At 43.3% G+C, this 26,817-nt stretch overlaps 1 protein-coding gene across 1 annotated transcript in view; it reads right to left on the bottom strand.

Annotated features, from left to right (window-relative positions):
• The window catches only part of LOC126284474 (uncharacterized), a 41,067-nt gene extending 16,605 nt beyond the window's left edge, over window positions 1-24,462 (bottom strand). Inside the window, exons 1-2 of the mRNA XM_049983429.1 lie at window positions 24,042-24,462; window positions 23,708-23,932 (exon numbers count right to left, since the gene is read on the bottom strand). Coding sequence (XP_049839386.1) covers window positions 23,708-23,932; window positions 24,042-24,197 — 381 coding nt within the window. The 5' untranslated portion in view covers window positions 24,198-24,462. The remainder of the gene's footprint in view (window positions 1-23,707; window positions 23,933-24,041) is intronic.
• Window positions 24,463-26,817: the final 2,355 nt, after the last annotated feature.

Here is a 26,817-nt window from a genome sequence, read left to right as displayed (position 1 = left end):
AATCAAGAATTATCAAGGTTCATCAGGATTATATTAATTTGTCCTGAACTGAGGCCTATTCACGAACTGTTGTTTTGTTGAAGCATGTGTTCAGGGTTAATAAGTAGTTGACCAATTCAGGCGGCCCACCCGAGATATGTTCTCTTATAAATTCCCAACTGAAATTCGCATGATAATGTATCATGCTATGTAACAGAATAATTTTCCATCAGCCAAGCTAATTACATAATTAAACAAGTACGTTACACTCAGCGAGCCTGTGTTCAGAGAAATAATATTCCTATTCGTTACTCGATAGCCTAGTACCTCTATTATCGCTGGAATTTTCTAGTGTAGTAGTTAGATGGTACGTTAGATCGAAAGAAAATTTCTGTACAAATCCAAATCGTCCTGGCTGAACATGATTTCCGTATCGTGTTGAGCAACGGGCTTCTGTACGTTGATATTCTGACGGTAGTTGTTGCGTGTGAAGAGTTAAGTTTTAGTGTGCTTATAATTGGACAGTGAAAGGAGATTTGTTTTTGTCTGAAATACGTTAGAAGTCCTGTCCCTTTTTCTCTCGTTCGTCTAAAAGCCTGAGATATGGATACCCGTTGTCGATCCAAAAGCGGTGCAAGAAGGAACAACGATGAGAACAGTGGAACAATAATGGACATGGCGTGTACGGAGGAAGCTATTTCAGAAAGTATGATGACGAAAGAGACCAACAATGACGGAAGCGCTCTTAGTGGAACACAATATCCGTTGTAAGATAACGAAACTGAGGCGCAAACAGCGACAACAGTCCCTAGTGATGGTTCAAAATGGCTCTGAGCACTATGGGACTCAACTGACTTAAACCTAACTAACCTAAGGACATCACACACATCCATGCCCGAGGCAGGATTCGAACCTGCGACCGTAGCAGTCGCACGGAGTCCCTAGTGAGGTAGCTATTTCAGAGAGTACGATGATGTATCGGAAGCACAGACAGCGAGATAAAATACCTGATAAATGATAACGAAACTTAGGTGCAAACGGGGACAAATGCCCCTAGTGAGACGACACGCTTGCTAAATTTTAAATATGCTCTGCACACACCATCCAAAGGAGGGTATAATTCGAGCCGAATTACACCTGCTCCAAGGGCGAGTGTCGATGGGTGGACACCAGTAAGAAATAGACAAAGCTCGACAGTAACTGAAAGACTGAACCTTTATTTCTTACAAGTTGTGCGTATGATGAGAAAATACCACTCAAAGGCAAGACAAGCAGAATTAGAAGAGAGGAGAACAGCAAGACAAGCGGAATCAGACAACAGGTCAAAGGCAAAAAGTAATAAAAACCGGTAACGCACAATTAGTTTCGATACTCGAAGGAAATGAAGCAAGACTTCAAAATTTAACTAACGTAATTACATTGAAGCGCCAACGAAACTGGTATAGGCATGCGTATTCAATACAGGCATATGTAAACAGGCAGAATACGGCGCTTCTTTCGGCGACGGCTGCAACGGCAGGTTATCGATATTTAAGTGAGTTTGAACGTGGTGTTAAGAGTCAGCTCACGAGACGAACGACGATTGAAGAGAATCGTTCAACGTGGCAGACGTGCAACCCTTCCGCAAATTGCTGCAGATTTCAATGCTGGTCAATCAACAAGTGTCAGTGTGCGAAATATTCAACGAAATATCATCAATATGCGCTTTCGGAGCCGAAGACCCCCCCCCTTGTAACCAAGATGACTGCACGGCACAAAGCTTTACGCCTCGCCTGGGCCAGTCAACTAGAGATGGGTCAACTCGTTCATTCCCGTGAACTACTTCATTCATTTCACTCTTTGCCGTGAAGCGTTCAAATGAAGTAGTTCATTCACAAAGCACGAAAACCTAGCGAAGTTGTCCAGTTCGCCGCTCAGCCGCAGCTACACTCGCTTCGCCTCGCTCGTACAATAAAGCTTCGCAATACTTCATAATTTTACCAACCGATGGCCGAACCATGCAGTAACATGCAAGCAATGTTTTAAGTTCTTACAGCGCCTGAGTTAACTTAAAGAGAGCATGGCTGAAGATAAACAGAGAAGCCTGTCACATATAAAGAAGGTATTACATTTAATCTTGCTCGTCATTTTCTCATGAAGCGCCCAAAAAAGTATTTCTCTGCCAAATGAAACATTATTTGTTGTATTGTGGTCTTCAGTCCTGAGACTGGTTTCATGCAGCTCTCCATGCTATCCTATCCTGTGAAGCATCTTCATCTCCCAGTTCCTACTGCAACCTACATCCTTCTGAATCTGCTTAGTGTTTTCATCCCTTGGTCTCCCTCTACGATTTTTACCCTCCACGCTGCCCTCCAATACTAAAGTAATGATCCCTTGATGCCTCAGAACATGTCCTATCAACCGATCCCTTCTTCTAGTCAAGTTGTGCCATAAACTTCTCTTCTCCCCAATCCTATTCAATACTTCCTCATTAGTTATGTGATCTACCCATTTAATCTTCAGCATTCTTCTGTAGCACCACATTTCGAAAGCTTCTATTCTCTTCTTGTCCAAATTATTTATCGTCCATGTTTCACTTCAAAACATGGCTACACTCCATAGAAATACTTTCAGAAATGACTTCCTGACACTTAAATCTATACTCGATGTTAACAAATCTCTCTTCTTCAGAAACGCTTTCCTTGCCATTGCCAGCCTACATTTTATATCCTCTCTACTTCGACCATCATCAGTTATTTTGCTCCCCAAATAGCAAAACTCCTTTACTACTTTAAGTGTCTCATTCCCTAATCTAATACCCTCAACATCACCCGACTTAATTCGACTACATTCCATTATCCTCGTTTTGCTTTTGTTGATGTTCATCTTATATCCCCCTTTCAAGACACTATCCATTCCGTTCAACTGCTCTTCCAAGTCCTTTGCTGTCTCTGACAGAATTACAATGTCATCGGCAAACTTCAAAGTTTTTATTTCTTCTCCGTGGATTTTAATACCTACTCCGAATTTTTCTTTTGTTTCCTTTACTGCTTGCTCAATATACAGATTGAATAACATGAGGGACAGGCTACAACCCTGTCTTGCTCCCTTCCCAACCGCTGCTTCCCTTTCATGCCTCTCGACTCTTATAACTGCCATCTGGTTTCTGTACAAATTGTAAATAGCTTTTCGCTCCCTGTATTTAACCCCTGCCATCTTCAGAATTTGAAGGAGAGTATTCCAGTCAACGTTGTCAAAAGCTTTCTCTAAGTCTACATATGCTAGGAACGTGGGTTTGCCTTTACTTAATCTATGTTCTAAGATAAGTCGTGGGGTCAGTATTGCCTCACGTGTTCCAGTATTTCTACGGAATCCAAACTGATCTTTCCCGAGGTCGGCTTCTACTAGTTTTTCCATTCATCTGTAAAGAATTCGTGTTAGTATTCTGCAGCTGTGACTTATTAAACTGATAGTTCGGTAATTTTCACATCTGTCAACACCTGCTCTCTTTGGGATTGGAATTATTATACTCTTCTTGAAGTCTGAGGGTATTTCGCCTGTCTCATATATCTTGCTCACCAGATGGTAGAGTTTTGTCAGTACTGGTTCTCCCATGGCTGTCAGTAGTTCTAATGGAATGTTGTCTACTCCCGGGGCCTTGTTTCGACTCAGGTCTTTCAGTGCTCTGTCAAACTCTTCACGCAGTATCATATCTCCCATTTCATCTTCATCTACATCCTCTTCCATTTCCATAATATTGTCCTCAAGTACATCGCCCTTGTATAGACCTTCCATATATGCCCTCCACATTTTTTCTGCTTTCCTTTCTTTGCTTAGAACTGGGTTTCCATCTGAGCTCTTGATATTCATACAAGTGGCTCTCTTTTCTCCAAAGGTCTCCTTAATTTTCCTGTAGGCAGTATCTATCTTACCCCTAGTGAGATAAACCTCTACATCATTACATTTGTCCTCTAGCCATCCCTGCTTAGCCATTTTGCACTTCCTGTCGATCTCAATATTCCGACTTTCTATTCCTTTTTGCCTGCTTCATTTACTGCATTTTTATATTTTCTCCTTTCATCAATTAAATTCAATATTCCTTCTGTTACCCAAGGATTTCTAGCAGCCCTCGTCTTTTTACCTACTTCATCCTCTGCTGCCTTCACTACTTCATCCCTCAGAGCTACCCATTCTTCTTCTACTGTATTTCTTTCCCCCATTCCTGTCAATTGTTCCCTTATGCTCTCCCTGAAACTCTGTACAACCTCTGGTTTAGTCAGTTTATCCAGGTCCCATCTCCTTAAATTCCCATCTTTTTGCAGTTTCTTCAGTTTTAATCTACAGTACATAACCAATAGATGGTGGTCAGAGTCAACATCTGCCAATGGAAATGCCTTACAATTTAAAACCTGGTTCCTAAATCTCTGTCTTACCATTATATAATCTATCTGATACCTTCTAGTATCTCCAGGATTCTTCCATGTATACAACCTTCTTTTATGATTCTTGAACCAAGTGTTAGCTATGATTAGGTTGTGCTCTGTGCAAAATTCTACCAGGCTGCTTCCTCTTTAGTTTCTTACCCCCAATCCATATTCACCTACTACGTTTCCTTCTCTCCCTTTTCCTACTGACGAATTCCAGTCACTCATGACTATTAAATTTTCATCTCCCTTCACTATCTGAATAATTTCTTTTATTTCATCATACATTTCTTCAATTTCTTCGTCATCTGCAGAGCTAGTTGGCATATAAACTTGTACTACTGTGGTAGGCGTGGGCTTCGAATCTATCTTGGCCACAATAATGCGTTCACTATGCTGTTTGTAGTAGCTTACCCGCATTTCTATTTTCCTATTCAGTATTAAACCTACTCCTGCATTACCCCTATTTGATTTTGTGTTTAGAACCCTGTAGTCACCTGACCAGAAGTCTTGTTCCTCCTGCCACCGAACTTCACTAATTCCCACTATATCTAACTTTAACCTATCCATTTCCCTTTTTAAATTTTCTAACGTACCTGCCCGATTAACGGATCTGACATTCCACGCTCCGATCCGTAGAACGCCAGTTTTCTTCTCCTAATAATGACATCCTCTCGAATAGTTACAGCCCGGAGATCCGAATGGGGGACTACTTTACCTCCGGAATATTTACTCAAGAGGACGCCATCATCATTTAACCATACAGTAAAGCAGCATGCCCTCGGGTAAAATTACGGCCGTAGTTTCCCCTTGCTTTCAGCCGTTCGCAGTACCAGCACAGCAAAGGCCGTTTTGGTTAGTGTTACAAAGACAGAGCAGTCAATCATCCAGACTGTTGCCCCTGCAACTACTGAAAAGGCTGCTGCCCCTCTTCAGGAACTAAACGTTTGTCTGGCCCCTCAACAGATACCCCAACGTTGTGGTCGCACCTACGGTACGGCTATCTGTATCGCTGAGGCACGCAAGCCTCCCCACCAACGGCAAGGTCCATGGTTCATGGGGTTAGGTTGTTGTATTCATGGACTGAAAACTAGGGCTACCAACGAAATGCAGTCCAATTTTATGTTCCTTTTAAAATTTAATCCAAAATAGAATGAGTATTTTTGCCACTGTCACAAAGTCTATATACCTACGTTAAGTAAGTATTCAGAAGTTTTCCTGTAGATTTTATTTTTGTTGTGAATAATAACCCTCCAGATCCATAACGTAAACTGTCACCTGTAGTCATTGAAATTCCGCAGACATGAACATTATTGAGAACATCTGGGATGTCTTGCAACGTGCTGTTCAGAAGAGATCTCCACCCCCTCATACTCTTACGGATTTATGGGCAGCCCTGCAGGATTCATGGTGTCACTTTCCTACAGCACTACTTCAGACATTAGTGGAGTGCACGCCAGGTCGTGTTGCGTCACTTTGCGTGCTCGCGGAGACCATGCACGATATTGAGGAGTTCCTAGATAACAGAACGCAGCATGTCATTCTCAATGGAGAGAAGTCTTCCGAAGTAAGAGTGATTTCAGGTGTGCCGCAGGGGAGTGTCATAGGACCGTTGCTATTCACAATATACATAAATGACCTGGTGGATGACATCGGAAGTTCACTGAGGCTTTTTGCAGACGATGCTGTGGTGTATCGAGAGGTTGCAACAATGAAAAATTGTACTGAAATGCAGGAGGATCTGCAGCGAATTGACGCATGGTGCACGGAATGGCAATTGAATCTCAATGTAGACAAGTGTAATGTGATGCGAATACATAGAAAGATAGGTCCCTTATCATTTAGCTACAAAATAGCAGGTCAGCAACTGGAAGCAGTCAATTCCATAAATTATCTGGGAGTACGCATTAGGAATGATTTAAAATGGAATGATCATATAAAGTTGATCGTCGGTAAAGCAGATGCCAGACTGAGATTCATTGGAAGAATCCTAAGGAAATGCAATCCGACAACAAAGGAAGTAGGTTACAGTACGCTTGTTCGCCCAATGCTTGAATACTGCTCAGCAGTGTGGGATCCGTACCAGATAGGGTTGATAGAAGAAATAGAGAAGATCCAACGGAGAGCAGCATACTTCGTTACAGGATCATTTAGTAATTGCGAAAGCGTTACGGAGATGATAGATAAACTCCAGTGGAAGACTCTGCAGGAGAGACGCTCAGTAGCTCGGTACGGGCTTTTGTTAAAGTTTCGAGAACATACCTTCACCGAAGAGTCAAGCAGTATATTGCTCCCTCCTACGTATGTCTCGCGAAGAGACCATGAGGATAAAATCAGAGAGATTAGAGCCCACACAGAAGCATACCGACAATCCTTCTTTCCACGTACAATACGAGACTGGAATAGAAGGGAGAACCGATAGAGGTACTCAGGGTACCCTCCGCCACACACCGTCAGGTGGCTTGCGGAGTATGGATGTAGATGTAGATGTAGGCAGGAGTACTAGTTTCTTTGAATCTTTACTGAGGTAGATGCAGCTGTTGAACAGGAGGGAGCAGGGCGAGACAGAAGACTCGATGCGCTCGAAAGAGAGCAGACGAGGATGAGTGAGGCCATTAAATTGAAAAGTGACAATTTGGAAGCGGAATTTTACGCCCTGAGGACGAAGTGTGAGGTCTCTGTGGCTCAAAATGAGTGCACAAGAGTCCGTAAAGAACAAGATAGACAAGAATATTGCGGCCATCCTCTAATAACAGGAAGCATGTCAAGTCTTCAAATCGGAAACAAGAACGAAAATAAAAAACGTAAAGACGCGATAGCAACGCTCACAGAACGCATGGAGGAATTAATGGCTCCAGCTAAAAGAAATACTGGGCGCGCACGAAAATGTGCAAGTAGAGAAAATAATGAGAGTGTCGCGTGTTGCGGACGATATATTAGGGCTGTTCGAAGAAATACCGCCAATAGATGGGAGTGAATCACGGAACCCTACGAGCTTGCGCCCCGCCAGGAAGTGCGTTGCTTCGATTACACTTTCAGTGCGGAAGGTCGAGGTTATCAAAAATTCGGTAAATGCGCTTCATCTTCGTGGCTGTACAGAACAGTTCCAATGTCCACTTCCACTTACTTGGTCAAATACCTACAAAATCGAATTCGTATGTGGATTTCTGGATCGCGAAACATTAATCCAAAGGGGTCCGCGGAACGTGCGCCACAGTGCGGGAATTTCATAGCGTGTTCCTCGCGAAAGCGGCGCAAGACTCGGTAAAACATAGAATAATCAGCCTGCCTAATCTGAACCAATTACAAACCAATGTCTTTACAACCCGTTCAGCCCCGCGGAAATGATGCGAATTTGGCGACAAACCTGTCCGAACATCTTCGTCACATCATTCTTGCTGGTCTCTGTAAGTTTTTTTTTGTTTTGTTTTTTGTCTGAAATCTTACGGGACTTAACTGCTAAGGTCATCAGTCCCTAAGCTTAACACTACTTAACCCAAATTATCCTAAGGACAAACACACACACCCATGCCCGAGGGAGGACTCGAACCTCCCCCGGGACCAGCCGCACAGTCCATGATTGCAGCGCCTGAGACCGCTCGGCTAATCCCGCGCGGCGTCGCTGTAAGGACGACATAGATTCACTTAAATCATTATTACAAAATGATTCAGGCTAATGTGGACAAGCCGAAGTACGGGCACCACAGAATACCAAAGGAGCACAATCACGAGATTCCAGTCGCGTTAGGAGCAGAACCAGGGAATGCAACCGCACGGGGAGAGATGAGTTGGCTACCCTGTCACCATAACTGGGGAATGCAGGTCCTTGGAACGGGGAGAGAAGCGAAAGGAGGAACGATGGGAATCGATCGAACTGCCAGGGGAACAAAGACAACAGATCGATTTGGCAGAGGAACGAAGGCAACAGGTCGAACTGGCAAAGCAGCAATAATGAGAACCAAAATTCGAGGGGAGACGAAAGAGACGACCGAAATGATGGCGCAGTCATAGACCCGCTTTTGGGATTAGGTCGACTAATCATCGAAATAACCAATACCACAAGGAAAAAAAAATTGTCAATCGTTATCCGACTAGTATGTCTGTTCATCTGTTAAGAGCCCCTTTTTTTTTTTTCAGGAACAGTTTCACGTATCAAGCTGAAATATATATCACATGCTAAGGTCAATGGTCCCTTGCCGTTATAATGAACGTTAACTCCTAAGTCCATGCAGTCAAAAGATAAGACCATTTATGTCACATAGTTTGACTCTCGCAAACTCAACGATCAAAGCCTGTAGGATACGTTCCGTTGACCTGGAATCATTAAATTCGTCCAACAGTCTAACGGACCAAAAATGAGGGTTTCACAGTACAAGCAAAAGAAAAAATCCAAAATTGTTAGTTTGCCATTATATCACATAAAGCGTATTTTTTTGCCGTTAGAACTTACACTGCAATTATCATCCGTCAAAAGACTAATCGAAAAATATTGCTGCACGGAAATATAAAATATAAGTTCTAGTCAAGATTTAATACGTAAGTATCAAATATTTTATTACATCTTCTCTCTCTACATACATGAACCGAAATCCTCTGCTCGCTTCTTTTTGTATGGAATATTAGGGCTAGTCTCAGGAACTATTATAAAGAGATTTTGGTACTGTCTAGGAATTCCCGGGACGGATGCCGCGTCAGCATCGATATCGATAACAGACAAAAAACGTCGAGGTTCGCGGGGATGTATGAAGAATCTACTACATAATAAAGATTGTACAGAACCCTTAGTGCGCGAATCCTGTTCACACTTGGCGCTTTTTTTCGTACTAGAAACACTTTTAGTCTCATCAATGTTCTGACCTGACATTTTGGAGAATTTATGATCAAACTGTAAAACGGCTGTGCGTTTTCGCCCGGCTTGTCGCGTCCAACTTGCAGCTGGAACATCCCCAGCAACCGTTCTGCAGGAGTCTGCCAAAATAGCAGGACTCCACTTCCACACTTATCTCTCCTCCATGACGGTAATATCCTGATGGTATCGCTACAGCCGTACAGTTCTAAGCAAGAAAGGAAAGCAGAAAGGTGGAAGGAGTATGTAGAGGGTCTATACAAGGGCGGTGTACTTGAGGACAATATTATGAAAATGGAAGAGGATGTAGATGAAGATGAAATGGTAGATACGATACTGCGTGAAGAGTTTGACAGAGCACTGAAAGACCTGAATCGAAACAAGGCCCCGGGAGTAGACAACATTCCATTAGAACTACTGACGGCCTTGGGAAAGCCAATCCTGACAAAACTCTACCATCTGGTGAGCAATATGTATGAGACAGGCGAAATACCTTCAGACTTCAAGAAGAATATAAAAATTCCAATCCCTAAGAAAGTAGGTGTTGACAGATGTGATAGTTACCGAACTATCAATTTAATAAGACACAGCTGCAAAATACTAACGCGAATTCTTTACAGACGAATGGAAAAGCTGGTAGAAGCCGACCTCGGGCAAGATCAGTTTGGATTCCATAGTAATGTTGGAACACGGGAGGCAATACTGACCCTACGACTTATCTTAGAAAATAGATTAAGTAAAGGCAAACCAATGTATCTAGCATTTGTAGACTTAGATAAAGCTTTCGACAATGTTGACTGGAATACTCTCTTTCAAATTCTAAAGGTGGCAGGGGTAATATACAGGGAGCGAAAGGCTATTTACAATTTGTACAGAAAGCAGATGGCAGTTATAAGAGTCGAGAGGCATGAAAGGGAAGCAGCGGTTGGGAAGGGAGCGAGACAGGGTTGTAGCCTGTCCCTCATTTTATTCAATCTGTATATTGAGCAAGCAGTGAAGGAAACAAAAGAAAAATTCGGAGTAGGTATTAAAATCCATGGAGAAGAAATAAAAACGTTGAACTTTGCCGATGACATTGTAATTCTGTCAGAGACAGCAAAGGACTTGGAAGAGCAGTTGAACAGAATGGACAGTGTCTTGAAAGGAGGATATAAGATGAACATCAACAAAAGCAAAACGAGGATAATGGAATGTAGTCGAATTAAGTCGGGTGTTGCTGAGGGTATTATATTAGGAAATGAGTCACTTAAAGTAGTAAAGGAGTTTTGCTATTTGGGGAGCAAAATAACTGATGATGATCGAAGTAGAGAGGATATAAAATGTAGACTGGCAATGGGAAGGAAAGCGTTTCTGAAGAAGATAAATTTGTTACATCGAGTGTAGATTTAAGTGTCAGGAAGTCATTTATGAAAGTATTTGTATGGAGTGTAGCCATGTATGGAAGTGAAATATGGGCGATAAATAGTTTAGACAAGAAGAGTATAGCAGCTTTCGAAATGTGGTGCTACAGAAGAATGCTGAAGATTAAATGGGTAGATCACATAACTAATGAGGAGGTATTGAATAGAATTGGGGAGAAGAGGAGTTTGTGGCACAACTTTACAAGAAGAAGGGACCGGTTGGTAGGACATGCTCTGAGGCAGTAAGGGATCACAAATTTAGCATTGGAGGGCAGCGTGGAGGGTAAAAATCGTACAGGGAGACCAAGAGATGAATACACTAAGCAGATTCAGAAGGATGTAGGTTGCACTAGGTACTGGGAGATGAAGAAGCTTGCACAGGATAGAGTAGCATGGAGAGCTGCATCAAACCAGTCTCAGGACTGAAGACAACAATAACAACATCGCTTGCCGTGATCCATCATAAACTGTTCCACAGTCTTCAGGGAAGAAAGCACAGGTCGCCCTAACCGCCGTCTGCTTCACGTCTGCTGTGCAGCGAGCTACCTTAATTTAAGTATTATCTGTATTTTTCTTACTTGTCACTTCTTCTTCTGCGTGTTTTTGCTTTTAGGAAGCTTTAATAGTCGAGTGCTATTAAGTGTTCCATAGATCTCGTGTTTGTTTTAAATACAGTCAGAGAGTCCCTTTAGTCAGCCGTAGTGCTAGTAGTGCTAGTGTTTGTTTTCAATACCGTCCAGAGACAGGTAGTGCTATTTTCCTTGTTTCTACAAGAAGTGGTTAGCAATCACAGTTTAGTCAATAATCAACCGCCTTTAGTGAATTAGCAGTCTAGTTAAAAGCTGATTAACACTCTATAGTAAATTGATTTCTTAGGATGGCTAGGATGTGTGGCTGCTGTGTACGGACGCAGGAGGAGCTGGCCACTCTTCGCGAACAGCTGAGCGTGTTGATGGCCGCGGTCAGCCGTCTTCAGGCTGCTGCCTCGGAGTGTAGCGGCAGTGGGGAGTCTGGTGCGTCGCATGGTGCACCCCAGGTGTTAGATGCTTCACCCACTGTCCCTGCTGTCGAGACATCTTCGCGGGTACCGGGCGCGGTTGGGCCACCCTCTCCCCAAGGGGAGTGGCGGGTTCAGCGGCGTTCGCGGCGCACGAGGCGGAGGGTCAATGTGGAGGCTGGCCGTGTGGCATCGCCCGCTCTGCCTGTGAGTGGACATGTGGCTGATCCTTCAGCAAGGTCCGAGCAGGCACACGGGGGGAGGGGTTTATTAGTTATTGGGAGCTCCAACGTTAGGCGGGTGATGGAGCCCCTTAGGGAAATAGCGGAAAGGTCGGGGAAGAAGGCCAGTGTTCACTCTGTCTGCTTGCCGGGGGGTCTCATCCGAGATGTGGAGGAGGCCCTACCGGCGGCGATAGAGAGCACTGGGTGCACCCGACTGCAAATTGTTGCTCATGTCGGCACCAATGACTCTTGCCGTCTGGGTTCAGAGGTCATCCTCAGTTCGTACAGGCGGTTGGCGGAGTTGGTGAAGGTGGAAAGCCTCGCTCGCGGGGTGGAATCAGAGCTAACTATTTGTAGTATCGTTCCGAGAACCGATCGCGGTCCTCTGGTTTGGAGCCGAGTGGAAGGCTTAAACCAGAGGCTCAGACGATTCTGCGGAGAGCTGGGGTGCAAATTTCTCGACCTCCGCTATCGGGTGGAGAAATGTAGGGTCCCCCTGAATAGGTCAGGCGTGCACTACACGCCGGAAGCGGCTACGAGGGTAGCGGAGTACGTGTGGAGTGCACATGGGGTTTTTTTAGGTTAGAGAATTCCCTCCCTAGGCCCGACAAGACGCCTCCTGAGACGCGGCAAGGCAGGAGTAGGCAAAATGCAACAAGGAATAACAATATTAATGTGCTAATAGTAAACTGCAGGAGCGTCTATAGAAAGGTCCCAGAACTGCTCTCATTAATAAACGGTCACAACGCCCATATAGTACTAGGAACAGAAAGTTGGCTGAAACCAGACGTAAACAGTAATGAAATCCTAAACTCTGATTGGAATGTATACCGCAGAGATAGGCTGGACAGTGAAGGGGGAGGCGTGTTTATAGCGATACGAAGTGCAATAGTATCGAAGGAAATTGACGGAGATTCGAATTGTGAAATGATTTTGGTGAAGGTCACGGTTAAAGCAGGCTCAGACATGGTAATTGGATGTCTCTATAGGCCCCCGGGCTCAGCAGCTGTTGTGGCTCAGCACCTGAAGAATAATTTGGAAAATATTTCGAGTAGATTTCCCCACCATGTTATAGTTCTGGGTGGAGATTTTAATTTGCCGGATATAGACTGGGAGACTCAAACGTTCATAACGGGTGGCAGGGACAAAGAATCCAGTGAAATATTTTTAAGTGCTTTATCTGAAAACTACCTTGAGCAATTAAACAGAGAACCGACTCGTGGCGATAACATATTAGACCTTCTGGTGACAAACAGACCCGAACTATTTGAATCAGTTAATGCAGAACAGGGAATCAGCGATCATAAAGCGGTTATTGCATCGATGATTTCAGCCGTAAATAGAAATATTAAAAAAGGTAGGAAGATTTTTCTGTTTAGCAAAAGTGACAAAAAGCAGATTTCAGAGTACTTGATGGCTCAACACACAAGTTTTGTCTCAAGTACAGATAGTGTTGAGCATCAGTGGACGAAGTTCAAAACCATGGTACAATATGCGTTAGATGAGTATGTGCCAAGCAAGATCGTAAGAGATGGAAAAGAGCCACCGTGGTACAACAACCGAGTTAGAAAACTGCTGCGGAAGCAAAGGGAACTTCACAGCAAACATAAACATAGCCAAAGCCTTGCAGACAAACAAAAATTACGCGAAGCGAAATGTAGTGTGAGGAGGGCTATGCGAGAGGCTTTCAATGAATTCGAAAGTAAAGTTCTATGTACTGACTTGGCAGAAAATCCTAAGAAATTTTGGTCCTATGTCAAAGCGGTAGGTGGATCAAAACAAAATGTCCAGACACTCTGTGACCAAAATGGTACTGAAACAGAGGATGACAGACTAAAGGCCGAATTACTAAATGTCTTCTTCCAAAGCTGTTTCACAGAGGAAGACTGCACTGTGCTTCCTTCTCTAGATTGTCGCACAGTTGACAAAATGGTAGATATCGAAGTAGACGACAGAGGGATAGAGAAACAATTAAAATCGCTCAAAAGAGGAAAGGCCGCTGGTCCTGATGGGATACCAGTTCGATTTTACACAGAGTACGCGAAGGAACTTGCCCCCCTTCTTGCAGCGGTGTACTGTAGGTCTCTAGAAGAGCGAAGCGTTCCAAAGGATTGGAAAAGGGCACAGGTCATCCCCGTTCTCAAGAAGGGACGTCGAACAGATGTGCAGAACTATAGACCTATATCTCTAACGTCGATCAGTTGTAGAATTTTGGAACACGTATTATGTTCGAGTATAATGTCTTTTCTGGAGACTAGAAATCTACTCTGTAGGAATCAGCATGGGTTTCGAAAAAGACGATCGTGTGAAACCCAGCTCGCGCTATTCGTCCACGAGACTCAGAGGGCCTTAGACACGGGTTCACAGGTAGATGCCGTGTTTCTTGACTTCCGCAAGGCGTTTGACACAGTTCCCCACACTCGTTTAATGAACAAAGTAAGAGCATACGGACTATCAAATCAATTGTGTGATTGGATTGAGGATTTCCTAGATAACAGAACGCAGCACGTCATTCTCAATGGAGAGAAGTCTTCCGAAGTAAGAGTGATTTCAGGTGTGCCGCAGGGGAGTGTCATAGGACCGTTGCTATTCACAATATACATAAATGACCTGGTGGATGACATCGGAAGTTCACTGAGGCTTTTTGCAGATGATGCTGTGGTGTATCGAAAGGTTGCAACAATGGAAAATTGTACTGAAATGCAGGAGGATCTGCAGCGAATTGACGCATGGTGCACGGAATGGCAATTGAATCTCAATGTAGCGAAGTGTAATGTGATGCGAATACATAGAAAGATAGGTCCCTTATCATTTAGCTACAAAATAGCAGGTCAGCAACTGGAAGCAGTTAATTCCATAAATTATCTGGGAGTACGCATTAGGAGTGATTTAAAATGGAATGATCATATGAAGTTGATCGTCGGTAAAGCAGATGCCAGACTGAGATTCATTGGAAGAATCCTAAGGAAATGCAATCCGACAACAAAGGAAGTAGGTTACAGTACGCTTGTTCGCCCAATGCTTGAATACTGCTCAGCAGTGTGGGATCCGCACCAGGTAGGGTTGATAGAAGAGATAGAGAAGATCCAACGGAGAGCAGCGCGCTTCGTTACAGGATCATTTAGTAATTGCGAAAGCGTTACGGAGATGATAGATAAACTCCAGTGGAAGACTCTGCAGGAGAGACGCTCAGTAGCTCGGTACGGGCTTTTGTTAAAGTTTCGAGAACATACCTTCACCGAAGAGTCAAGCAGTATATTGCTCCCTCCTACGTATATCTCGCGAAGAGACCATGAGGATAAAATCAGAGAGATTAGAGCCCACACAGAAGCATACCGACAATCCTTCTTTCCACGTACAATACGAGACTGGAATAGAAGGGAGAACCGATAGAGGTACTCAGGGTACCCTCCGCCACACACCGTCAGGTGGCTTGCGGAGTACGGATGTAGATGTAGATGTAGATGTAGATTTTACAGGACGGGTAGTAGAAGTGATCCACAAAACTACCGCGCAATATCCTTGACATCAGCTTCGTGCACCATCTTACAGTATATTTCCCGAGCTCAAACATAATGAGGTATCTTGAACAGAATGACCTCTTCGATGCCAACAGGCATGGATTCCGAGAACATAGATCACGTGAAACTCAATTTGTTCACTTCTTACAAGCCATTTAGGTAGATGCCGTATTTCTTGATTTCTGAAAACCATTTGACTAAGCTTTATCAAAAGCACGATCGTGTGGTACGTCAACAGAAATTTGTGACTAGAGAGGACGTAGAACGTTAACTTGCAGAGCCATCAAGAGATGTAGAAGTGACTTGGAATGAGTCGCAGGGAAGTGTGTAGAAATCCTTGCTATTCATGTTATATATTAGTGACGTTACGCAAAATATTAATAGTAACATCGGACTTTTTGCAGATGATTCACTTATCTGTAATGAAGTACCGTCTGAAAGAAGCTGCTGAGCCGCGCGGTCTAAGTCGCTGCAGTCATGGGCTGTGCGGCTGGTGCCAGTGGAGGTTCGAGTCCTCCCTCGGGCATGGGTGTGTGTGTTTGTGCTTAGGATAATTTAGGTTAAGTAGTGTGTAAGCTTAGGGATTGATGACCTCAGCAGTTAAGTCCCATAATATTTCGCACACATTTGAACATTTTGAAGCTGCATAAATATTCAATCAGATCTTGCTAAAATTTCAAAGCTGTACAAAGATTGGCAACTTTCATAAAATGTTCAGAAATGTAAAGTTGTGCACTTCACAAAATGAAACACCGTAGGATCCTATGACAATAATATAAATTAGTCATAACTGGACTCGATCAACGCACACAAATACCTGGATATAGCACTTTGTAAGGATGTGAAATGAGATGATACACAGAGGTGTATTTAAACAACAATTAAAAAATTGTAAAGATTAATTTCACATAACTTAAATCAAAAATTTCAAATGATTTGCGCCCTAAATCTTGGTTAAAACATAAGGGCCCAGAGGCGCCACCTCGTGATATACGTTACAGAAAGGTCACCTTGTGAGTTAAGGGTTGTAACGCAAGAAAGGCGGTGTTCAGGCTTGTTACTGTTGTTATTTACAGGGTGACAATTATTGAATTATATGAAATAAAATCGTCAGAACGGTTTGCTTTATGGCGTCCAAACTGTACTGTCGCCCGTGGAGCATGATGGGAGTTAGTTGCTGATTTAGTGAACCCCACTTCCATTTGGATGGGCCGCGCGAAGTAGCCGCGCGGCCTGGGGCGCCTTGTTACGGTTCGCGCGGCTCTCCCTGTCGGAGGTTCGAGTCCTCCCTCGGACATGTATGTGTGTGTGTGTGTGTTGTCATTAGCGTAAGTTAGTTTACGTTAGATTAAGTAGTGTGTAAACTAAGGAACCGATGCCCTGAGCTATTTGTTTCCATAGAAATTACCACAATTTTTCCAAAAATTTCGTTTGGATAGGTTCGTCAATAAGCAAAATTGGCGCATTTGGGGACTGAGAAACCGCATTTCGCGATCGAAAAGTCTCTTCATCCTCAACGGGTGGATGTGTGGTGTGCTATGTCCAGTCAGGAATAATCGGTGCGATATTGCTTGATGGCACGGTGACTTCCGAACGGTACATGAAGGTTCAAAAAAAATGATTCAAATGGCTTTGAGCACTATGGGACTCAACTGCTGTGGTCATTAGTCCCCTAGAACTTAGAACTACTTAAACCTAACTAACCTAAGGACATCACACACATCCATGCCCGAGGCAGGATTCGAACCTGCGACCGTAGCAGTCGAACGGTTCCGGACTGCGCGCCTACAACCGCGATACCACCGCGGCCGGCGGTACATGAAGGTTTTGGAAGATAATTTCATTTCCATGATCAAAAGTGACCACAATTTCGAGAAGATGTTGTTCATGAAAGAAAGTTCCCCACCTCGTCGATGCAGAAGATTGTTTAATGTTCTGGAAGAACACTTTGAGGACCGCATTCTGGCTCTGGGGTACCCAGAGGCCACTGGCATAGGCCTCGATTGGCCTTCATATTCTCCGGATCTGAACACATGTGACTCCTTTTTCTGGCGCTATATTAAAGAGAAGATGTACAACAATAACCCCAAAACCGTTGGTGAACTAAAGACAACCATTCAGGAGGTCATCAACGGCATCAATGTTCCGACACCTCAGCAGATCACGCAGAACGTCGCTGTTCGTCTGTGCTACATCATCGCCAATGATGGTAGGCATATCATGCATGTCATAACCTAAATCTGAATATCTGTAACGACGTTTACATGTTGAATAAAGCGTATGCAGGCCGTAATTTTTAACTAATTTACGTTTTTTCATCTAGTTCAATAATTATCACCCTGTAATATAACTAACTAGCATGTAGCTTCATTAACAAACTGTTTGTACTCACTGTGTTTCGAAACTCATACATATCTACAAATTATTATCTGCATTAGGCTCATCTCTTACATCATGTGCCTTGCCTTCGGTGGGAAGGCTTGCGTGCCTCAGCGATACAGATAGTCGTACCACAGTTTCAACCACGAAGGACGGTGGGAGGGGGGGGGGGGGCGGCGACAGGCCAGACAATGGCCTCTCATCATGGTTCTTCATGATGAGAGGCAACAGCCTTTTCAGTACTTGCAAGGGCAACAGTTTGGCTAGAAAAATGGACAGGTTTAAGTTATGGTGGGAATTAGTGAAGTTCGACGGCAGGAGGAACAGGACTTCTGGTCAAGTGATTACAGGGTTATATGTACAAAATCAAATAGGGGTAATGCACGAGTAGGTTTAACAACGAATAACTAAATAGGAACACGAGTAAGCTACTACGAACAGAATAATGAACGCATTAATGTAGCCAAATGGTTCAAATGGCTCTGAGCACTGTGGGATTTAACTTCTGAGGTCATCAGTCCCCTAGATCTTAGAACTACTTAAACCTAACTAACCTAAGGATATCACACACATCCATGCCTGAGGCAGCATTCGAACCTGCGACAGTAGCGGTCGCGCGGCTTTAGACTGTAGCGCCTAGAACCGCTCGGCCACTTCGGCAGGCTATTGTAGCCAAGATGGACACGAAGCCCACACCCACCACAGTAGTATAAGTTTACATGCCATCTAGCTCCGCAGAGGCGATTGTGACATTGTGGTTGATAATGGAAGCAAAACTAAAGAAAAATCAAGACACGTTCACAGGATTTGTCGACATGGAAAAAGCGTTCGACAATGTAAGATAGTGCAAGATGTTCGGAATTCTGAGAAAAACAGGGTTGGTTATAGGAAGAGATGTTTATATACAATATGTACAAGAACCAAGAGGAATAATAAGAGTGGACGACTAAGAACGAAGTGCTCGGATTAGAAACGGTGTAAGATGGGAATGTAGTCTTTCACCCGTAATGTTCAATCTGTATATCGAAGAAGCAATGATGGAAATAAAAGAAAGGTTCTGCAGTGAGATTAAAACTCAAGGTGAAACGATATCAATGATACAATTCGCTAACGATGTATACTGAGCGAAAGTGAAGAAGAATTACAGATCTACTGAATGTAATGGTCTAATGAATACAAATACGGACTGAGAGTAAATCGAAGAAAGACGAAAGTAATCAGTAGCAGCGAGAAACTTAACATCAAGACTGACAGTCACAAAGTAGATGAAGCTAAGGAATTTTGCTACTTGGGCAGTAAAATAACCAATTAACGGGCGGAGTAAGGACATGAAAATCAGACTAGCACTGGCAAAAAGGGCATTCCTGGCCAAGATAAGTCTACTAGCATCAAACATAGACCTTAATTTGACAAAGAAATTTCTGGGAATGTACGTTTGGAGCACAGCAATGTATGGCAGTGAAATGAAGTATCTTGTGGCGAGGTCTTCCCAACGGGTAGAGCTGATCGCCTGGTGCGAGGATTTTGAGGTGACCCCACTTCGGCGACTTGCGTGTCGGTGAAGATGAAATGATGAAGATGAAGTCGACACAAACACCCAGTCCCAAGGCGGGGAAAATCTCCAACCAAGCCAGGAATCGAACCCGGGCCCTTCAGCATGACAAGCCAGTGCACTGTCCACTCAGCTACGATGTCGGGCTAGTGAAACATGGAAAACCGGAACAGAAGAGCATCGAAGTATTTGAGATGTGGTGCAACAGACGAAAGTTGAAAATTAGGTGGATTGATAAGGTGTGGAATGAGGAGGTTATGCGCAGAATCGGGAAGGAAAGGAATATATGGGAAACACTGACCAGAAGAAGGGACAGGGTGATAGGACATCTGTTAAGACATCAGGGAATGACATCCATAGTACTAGAGGGAGCTGTATAGGACAAAAACTATAGAGGAAGACAGAGATTAGAATACATTCAGCAAATAATTGAGGACGCAGGTTGCAAGTGCTACGCTGAGATGAAGAGGTTGGCACAGGATAGGAATTCGAGCCGGCAATATCAAACCAATCAGAAGAATGGAGGAGACTGCGGAAGTGTATGATGAGATAGATTATTGAGATAGTTAAGAGTGACAAAAATCTAATTTGTGATAAGGTTCAAATAGTTCAAATGGCTCTGAGCACTATTGGACTCAACTGCTGTGGTCATTAGTCCCATACTTAAACCTAACTAACCTAAGGACATCACACACATCCATGCCCGAGGCAGGATTCGAACCTGCGACCGTAGCAGTCTCACGGTTCCGGACTGAGCGCCTAGAACCGCGAGACCAGAGCCAAATTTAATCATAGCTAACACTTGTTTTAAGCATCACGAAAGAAGGTTGTACACGTGGAAAAGACCTGGAGACAACGGGAGGTTTCAGATTGATTAGGCCTATGTATTTAGTATTGGAGTTCAGCGTGGAGGGTAAACATCGTAGAGGGAGACCAAGAGATGACTACACTAAGCAGATTCAGAAGGATGTAGGTTGCAGTAGGTACTGGGAGAGGAAGAAGCTTGCACATGATTGAGTAGCATGGAGAGCTGCGCCAAACCAGTCTCAGGACTGAAGACCACAACCACAACAAGTCTGTGTCTATCAGCAAACCCCACGCCCAGCTGGGTAATACCTTTACATGACCTCGCACAATGCCTCTGCTTACCAAACTCCTGCAAAGCCGCAAACCACGGGATAGAGACGCATGGAGAGCTGCATCAAACCAGTCTCAGGACTGAAGACCACAACAACAACAACAACAGGCCTATGTAATGATAAGAAAGATTTGGGAACCAGGTTTTACATTGTAAGACATTTCCAGGGACAGATGTGGACTCCGAGCACAATTTATTGGTTATGAACTGTAGATTAAAATTGAAGAAGCCGCAAAAACGCGGGAGTATAAGGAGATAAACTGAAAGAACCAGAGGAATACAGTATAAGAAAAATGGGTAGCTTTGAGAGATGTAATAGTGAAGGCAGAAGAGGTTCAAGTAGATTAAGAGATGAGGGCTAGTAGAAATCCTTGGATAACAAAAGAGATATTGAATTTAATCGATGAAAGGAGAAAATATAAACATGCAGTAGGTGAGGCAGGCGAAATGGAATACAAACATATAAAGAGAGATCGACAGGAAATGCAAAATGGCTAGAGGACAAATGTAAGGATACAGAAGCATAAACCACTTGTGGTAAGATAAATGCTACCTACAGGAAAATTAAAGAGACCTCTGGAGAAAAGAGAACCACTTGTACGAATATCTAGAGCTCAGATGGGAACCCAGTTCCAAGCAAAAAAGGGGAAGCAGAAAGGTGGAAGGAGTATATAGAGGGTCTATACAAGGGCGAGGAAATGGAGGGGGATGTAGATGAAGATGAAATGGGAGATATGATACTGCATGAAGAGTTTGACAGAGCACTGCAAGACCTAAGTCGAAACAAGATCCTGGGAGTAGACAACATTCCATTAGAACTACTGACAGCCTTGGGAGAGCCAGTTCTGAGAAAACTGTACCAAAGAAAGCAGGTGTTGACAGATGTGAAAATTACCGAACTGTCAGTTTAATAAGCCATGGCTGCAACATACTAACACGAATCGTTTAAAGACTGTAAAAACTGTTAGAAGCCGACCTTGGAGAAGATTAGTTTGGATTTCGGAGACATGTAGGAAAACGAGAGGCAATACTGACCCTGCGACTTCTCATGGAAGTGAGATATTTGGCCCGGTCACGATCAATGGACCACCCTGTATATATATCCCTGTCATCTGATCTGTTCGAAAAATGTAAGACCAGCTACTTGAAGATCTCGTCCTTGCTGAGCACAGAAGTTTTCAAGATTAGACACGAGGTTCTATCTGCTTGGGACAGTAAGCCCACCGCAGGCAACAATTCTGAGATTTCAGAAACGAAAACTAAAGCGATGGTAATCTATTGCAAACGTATTAAGCGCTCAACAATATCTTTAAATAACGTTAAGCCAGGCGGTGTAGCCGAGCGGTTCTAGGCGCTACAGTCTGGAACCGCGCGATCGCTACGGTCGCAAGTTCGAATCCTGCCACGGGCATGGATGTGTGTGATGTCCTTAGGTTAGTTAGGTTTAAGTAGTTCTAAATTCTAGGGAACTGATGACCTCAGCAGTTAAGCCCCATAGTGCTCAGAGCCATTTAAATAACGTTACAACATATCTCATTTTACGTATTTCATGTTGCACATAGTTGTAGAGATCTTGAAAATAAAACCATCCAACGTTTCAAGAATGTGCGGAACAATTACATGAGCTTTGTGGCCAACACTAGTGACAAGATACAAAAATTAAATTTCGTGAAGTTATGATCGTATCCGAATTTTTTATGCAACAAAACATAGATAAGAAGAAAATAAAATAAGCCAAGAGCAAATGTAGCGTCCACACGACTAAAATGAAATTTCTCAGAACAGTTCACGGATGTACCGGACTGGACTGCACAATAAACGACTCAGTCCGAGAAAGTATTTGCAGCGAATAATAAAGTTGGTGACTACTGAGCATGTGGTCATTAAATGAATGGAATACAAGCCCTTGCTAAAATTGGCTCTCTTGTACCAACTAGAAATAAGCAGCAGAACGAAAATACCAAGCTGGTTCAAATGGCTCTAAGCACTACGGGACTTAACATCTGAGGCCATCAGTCCCATAGAATGTAGAACTATTTAAACCTAACTAACCTAAGGACATCACACACATCCATGCCCGAAGCAGGATTCGAACCTGCGACCGTAGCTTCGCGCGGTTCCAGACTGAAGCGCCTAGAACCGCTCGGCCACGGAAATACCAAGATTAAAATAAAAAAAAAAAAATCAACTGCAATACGCAGAAGTATCTGTGACGGAGATGGTTATAATCGTCACAATCACCAAGTTTACTAACAAAGTGTTTTGATTTAAGTGATATTGAAAAAGATCAACATTGTTTTACTTTCTAAATCACGTGAAGAAAAAGTCTGCTGATGATTTTTGTGTTTATTTCCTGTCTGTCCTTGCGATTCTCAACAAGCAGCTCTTCATTTATCTAAGCTAGACAAACAGTACAAAGTCATCTGCAAAATGATGGTGGTTCACTATGTTCCATTCACATGTATTCCTTCTGCAGCTTTGAAGTTTAGGTATCTGGAAAATCTATCTAGGCCTGCTCAAAATAGTTTTGGCGGTAATGGGTTTTCCTTGTTTGTATATTTCAGTTTTATATCACTCGCTATCCAGATGGCAACTAACAATGACGAAGATACATTCATTATAATAATTAATGCCTCTTTCCTTGCGTGCTGACTGACGAGTTGTTGAAATCGAATCAAAAGCTTTCTCAGTAATATATAATTTAGTTCGCGACTTGCAAATAATAAGTTGTGTGATGCCCACAGCAGCGTATTATACCCACGATTTAACTTGGCACTTTTCGCAAGGGTTGCTGGGAGGGTAAGCACGGTATCACCGCCTAGCACGTGCACTGTAGAGGGCACGTGGAGAGGGGGGGGGGGGGGGGTGCCGCCACGTGAGGGGCAGCGCAGGGAGGGGGAGTCAACCCTACCCCTCTCTCACCCCACCATCGCCCGGCATGCACCACAGTGGATTCTATTATTCGCGCCAACAACATTGACACTTGACGCGGCGGCTGATGGGAGCGACCGTAAATAGAAAGCGCCTTTATGGTCTTTCCCATCAGCGTCAACTTAGTGTACCCGTATATTACATTCCATTGACATTGCCTACTACAAGGCGCTCGCTGCGTTGTTACCTTAGGTTGGTAAGGGCGGATATACTGTAATCCGTACCGGCCCGAAATCAATCGACTCCCACCGATTCCTCTGCTCGCATAAACAAAAACTACCAAGTTACATTGTCCTGTGAATAAATACTATAACTTAAAACCCTTTACATTACATACCTGTGACACTGATTCCTCGTAATTTGATACTGTCATTCCATGCTGCGTTTCTTCGCCATCTAGGAATTGAAGTAGATGGTAGTACCAAAGCCTGGGAATGTGCACGTCATCCTCGCCTGCGCCAGACATCATCGACTCGTTTGTTTTCCTCTTTTCCTTGCGATAAGAACTCCGGAGTGAGTTGATTTTCTTTATTACTGAATCCCTGTCTGCGCTAGGATCCATCTGCAATAGTTTATGCGGGAAACCTTATCAGTACACATCACAAGACGCATAATAATTCTTAAGTACAATAAACAGCAACAATGAAACAAAAATTCTAACACTTACTAACCTCCTTCAATTTGGCAACCATTTTACGATATGCCAAGTTTTTCTTATTTCGGTCGTTGTATTCTTTCGATTTTACCTTCCAAAGGCAAGGTAGAGATTTGTACAGTTCAATAAATTCTGTTATAAATGCCTTAGGATAACAACGCACGTCCGTCATTTTTAAACATACGCAAAAAAGTCTTCGGTAACTGCAATGGTAATGGAAGCAACTTCGCTAACGTTTATCGCCTTCACACTCGAGAGCTTCGCCGTGCAAACTGAGTTTGTGCAGTTAAGGCCTTCGCCAGGCCGACGGTTCCACAAGCGACACTTATCGACCTGCGCCAGCTGGGCTATTCTCGTCCGTGCGCGCGCAGCTTTTCCGTTACAAACCGGTTTGCACAGGCTAGCACGCGGCGCAGTACTCGCGTCTCGACACACACTGAAGCGCGGGACGGCTGCTGCGCAAGCAAGTTGGCCCGCGAGGCAACGCAGCACAGCGTGGGCAGGGGTGTACACGAGGGCAGAGGAAGCTGCCGCAGGCATCCACGTGCGACAATCAACGCTTTTCGAGGAGGCTGTATTACAGTCAGAGGCAGCGCAGCAGTGTGCAAGCTAGGGGTGTACACACGGACAGAGGCAGTTATAGCCCCTGGATAAGGCCATGCATAATATAGACCGCGCGTGATGCTTTTGTACGAAACCAACATTCATGTCAGCTGATGGCTGGAATTCGTCTGCAGGCGGCTTATTAAACAAACATTAACGCACCGGCCTTATTGAGGTTTGAAGCCAGTACCTAAGTCGCCTTGCGTAGGGGTACTAGAATTTGTTGCTAGCAAACCGGGACGTTTCTCTAAAATTAACTAACACCGGTCATTATTTATGTATCATAAACCGGGACACTTCGAGTCACTTTTCTTAACGTTAAAAAAGTGAAATATTTGTGCAAATTACTGTTGTATTTAATTGATTTAGTAAAATAAATAAATAAATGAACACTTTACACTCTAACCCAAGAGAGGGCATTCAGATGGTAATAACATTTAACAATATTAGTACTGCTAACAAAAAAATTTTTATTTTGAAACATTAATACCAGATACAAAATTATCTACTACACTGTATGTTGAAGTGAAAAGTTCACATAATTTGTTGTCTTACACCTCATATTTATTTGAATATTGAGCTTTGGAGGAAAGATCTTTCCGCTGCATGATGTATTCATAAAACTTAGAGCAATTCACTTGATAATTAAAAACATTTAATTATTGCTTCGACCGTTGGTAGTTGCAATTTGTTTCGTTCATTGCGCATTCATAAGAGAAAGTATTCGTTTCACGTTTGCATTATGCCCCGGAATATTGAAGGCGAATTCACACAGATTCAGCAACTGAGAATACTGTTCTTCGCATCCTATCTGTCGAAAGAAATAGCTCCATTTCTCCTGACATGATTTGCTACCCCAGTTATTTATTGATTTCTGACTCAGTGAACTGTTTGAGTAAAGAAAACAGGTCAAACAATAAACTGCAACCTACTGGCAACCCTCTACATTGTACAAATGTTAATGTCCTTGTCACGTTGTGGGTGTTTCATGATCGTGGAAAAACGGACCGATGGCCTTTGTAGTCTGGTCCCTTCAATCCCCACAAACCAACCAACCTTGTCACATTGCTCCACTCAGGTTCCGCGTCCAGCAACATCCATTTGAAAACAAAGAACTCACTGAGATTTGTTAACCATTTTTCTAAATAAGCTGTGCACTTTTCATAACTGTTCTACACCAACATGAAATTTTTGATTTTAAATAGTTAATGCAACCTCGCCGTTCCACATTGAGCGGAACAAAACTTCCTTCTTTACGATGTTCTAAGATTCTGCTAGTAATTTCCAAAATCGCAGCTACTTCTATAGCACTGCTGTCTGCTTTCTCAAGTTCAAGTATTTGTCTCTGAAACACGCTCAACTGGCTATACAGGAACCACGCAGATAGACTTCCGTTTCGATTCTGGAAAAGGGATGTCAGAAATTTAGGTCCCTTTTTTCTACGACGAAGAATGATTTAAGAGCATCATACAACTTCAGTACTCTCTCTACAGTAACAAACAAAGATAGCCACCTTGTTTTGTATGTGACAACAATGCGTGATACTCTATGTCCGGAAACTCAAACTCTTTTAGACGCTCCTTTCCTACTGTGTATATGGAGAAGCAACTGAAAAGTTTAATTATAAAGATTTCTCCGTCAACACTCAGCACGTGAGCGACTGTCTTGGCAGCAGTGTGTAACATGTGAGCAGGGTAGCCAACTCCTAAAAGATTTTCGTTTACTTCACTTTTCATTCTAGCAAATACATTGTATCTGCTCGTCGCACTCGTCCAAAATTAGTATTAGCACTGACACTGCAATACTCTTATTCTGATCAATTTTATTTTCTTCTAATGCAGTAGGCGGTTTCATTTGACAACGAAACTAAATTCAGCAATTTCACTTTAATGCCATTCTGAGGTGTAAAATATTGAACAAACAACGGAAATATTTTTTTAACGTTGTGATTACTCGAATCTGTAGCTATTGAATAATAGCGGAGCAGGGAGAAGCCGTGGCATATTTGACAGTGTGGTAAAAATCTGCTTTCAAACTGCTGTTTTGGTTCTGCCGAAGGTCCGTAAAAAAAAATAAGGTTGAGCAGTAAGCGTTCTGTCCTGCCATTGGCTGAGGCTGTGACGTCACGAAGGAACCGCCGCTGCCTCTGAACAGCGCTACAAGACGCAGCCCGCGCATTTAAGCGATGT

This window comes from Schistocerca gregaria, chromosome 8 (genome assembly GCF_023897955.1).
Source record: "Schistocerca gregaria isolate iqSchGreg1 chromosome 8, iqSchGreg1.2, whole genome shotgun sequence".
Classification (NCBI taxonomy): Eukaryota; Metazoa; Arthropoda; class Insecta; order Orthoptera; family Acrididae; genus Schistocerca; species Schistocerca gregaria.
This window is presented reverse-complemented; position numbering and strand designations above follow the sequence as displayed.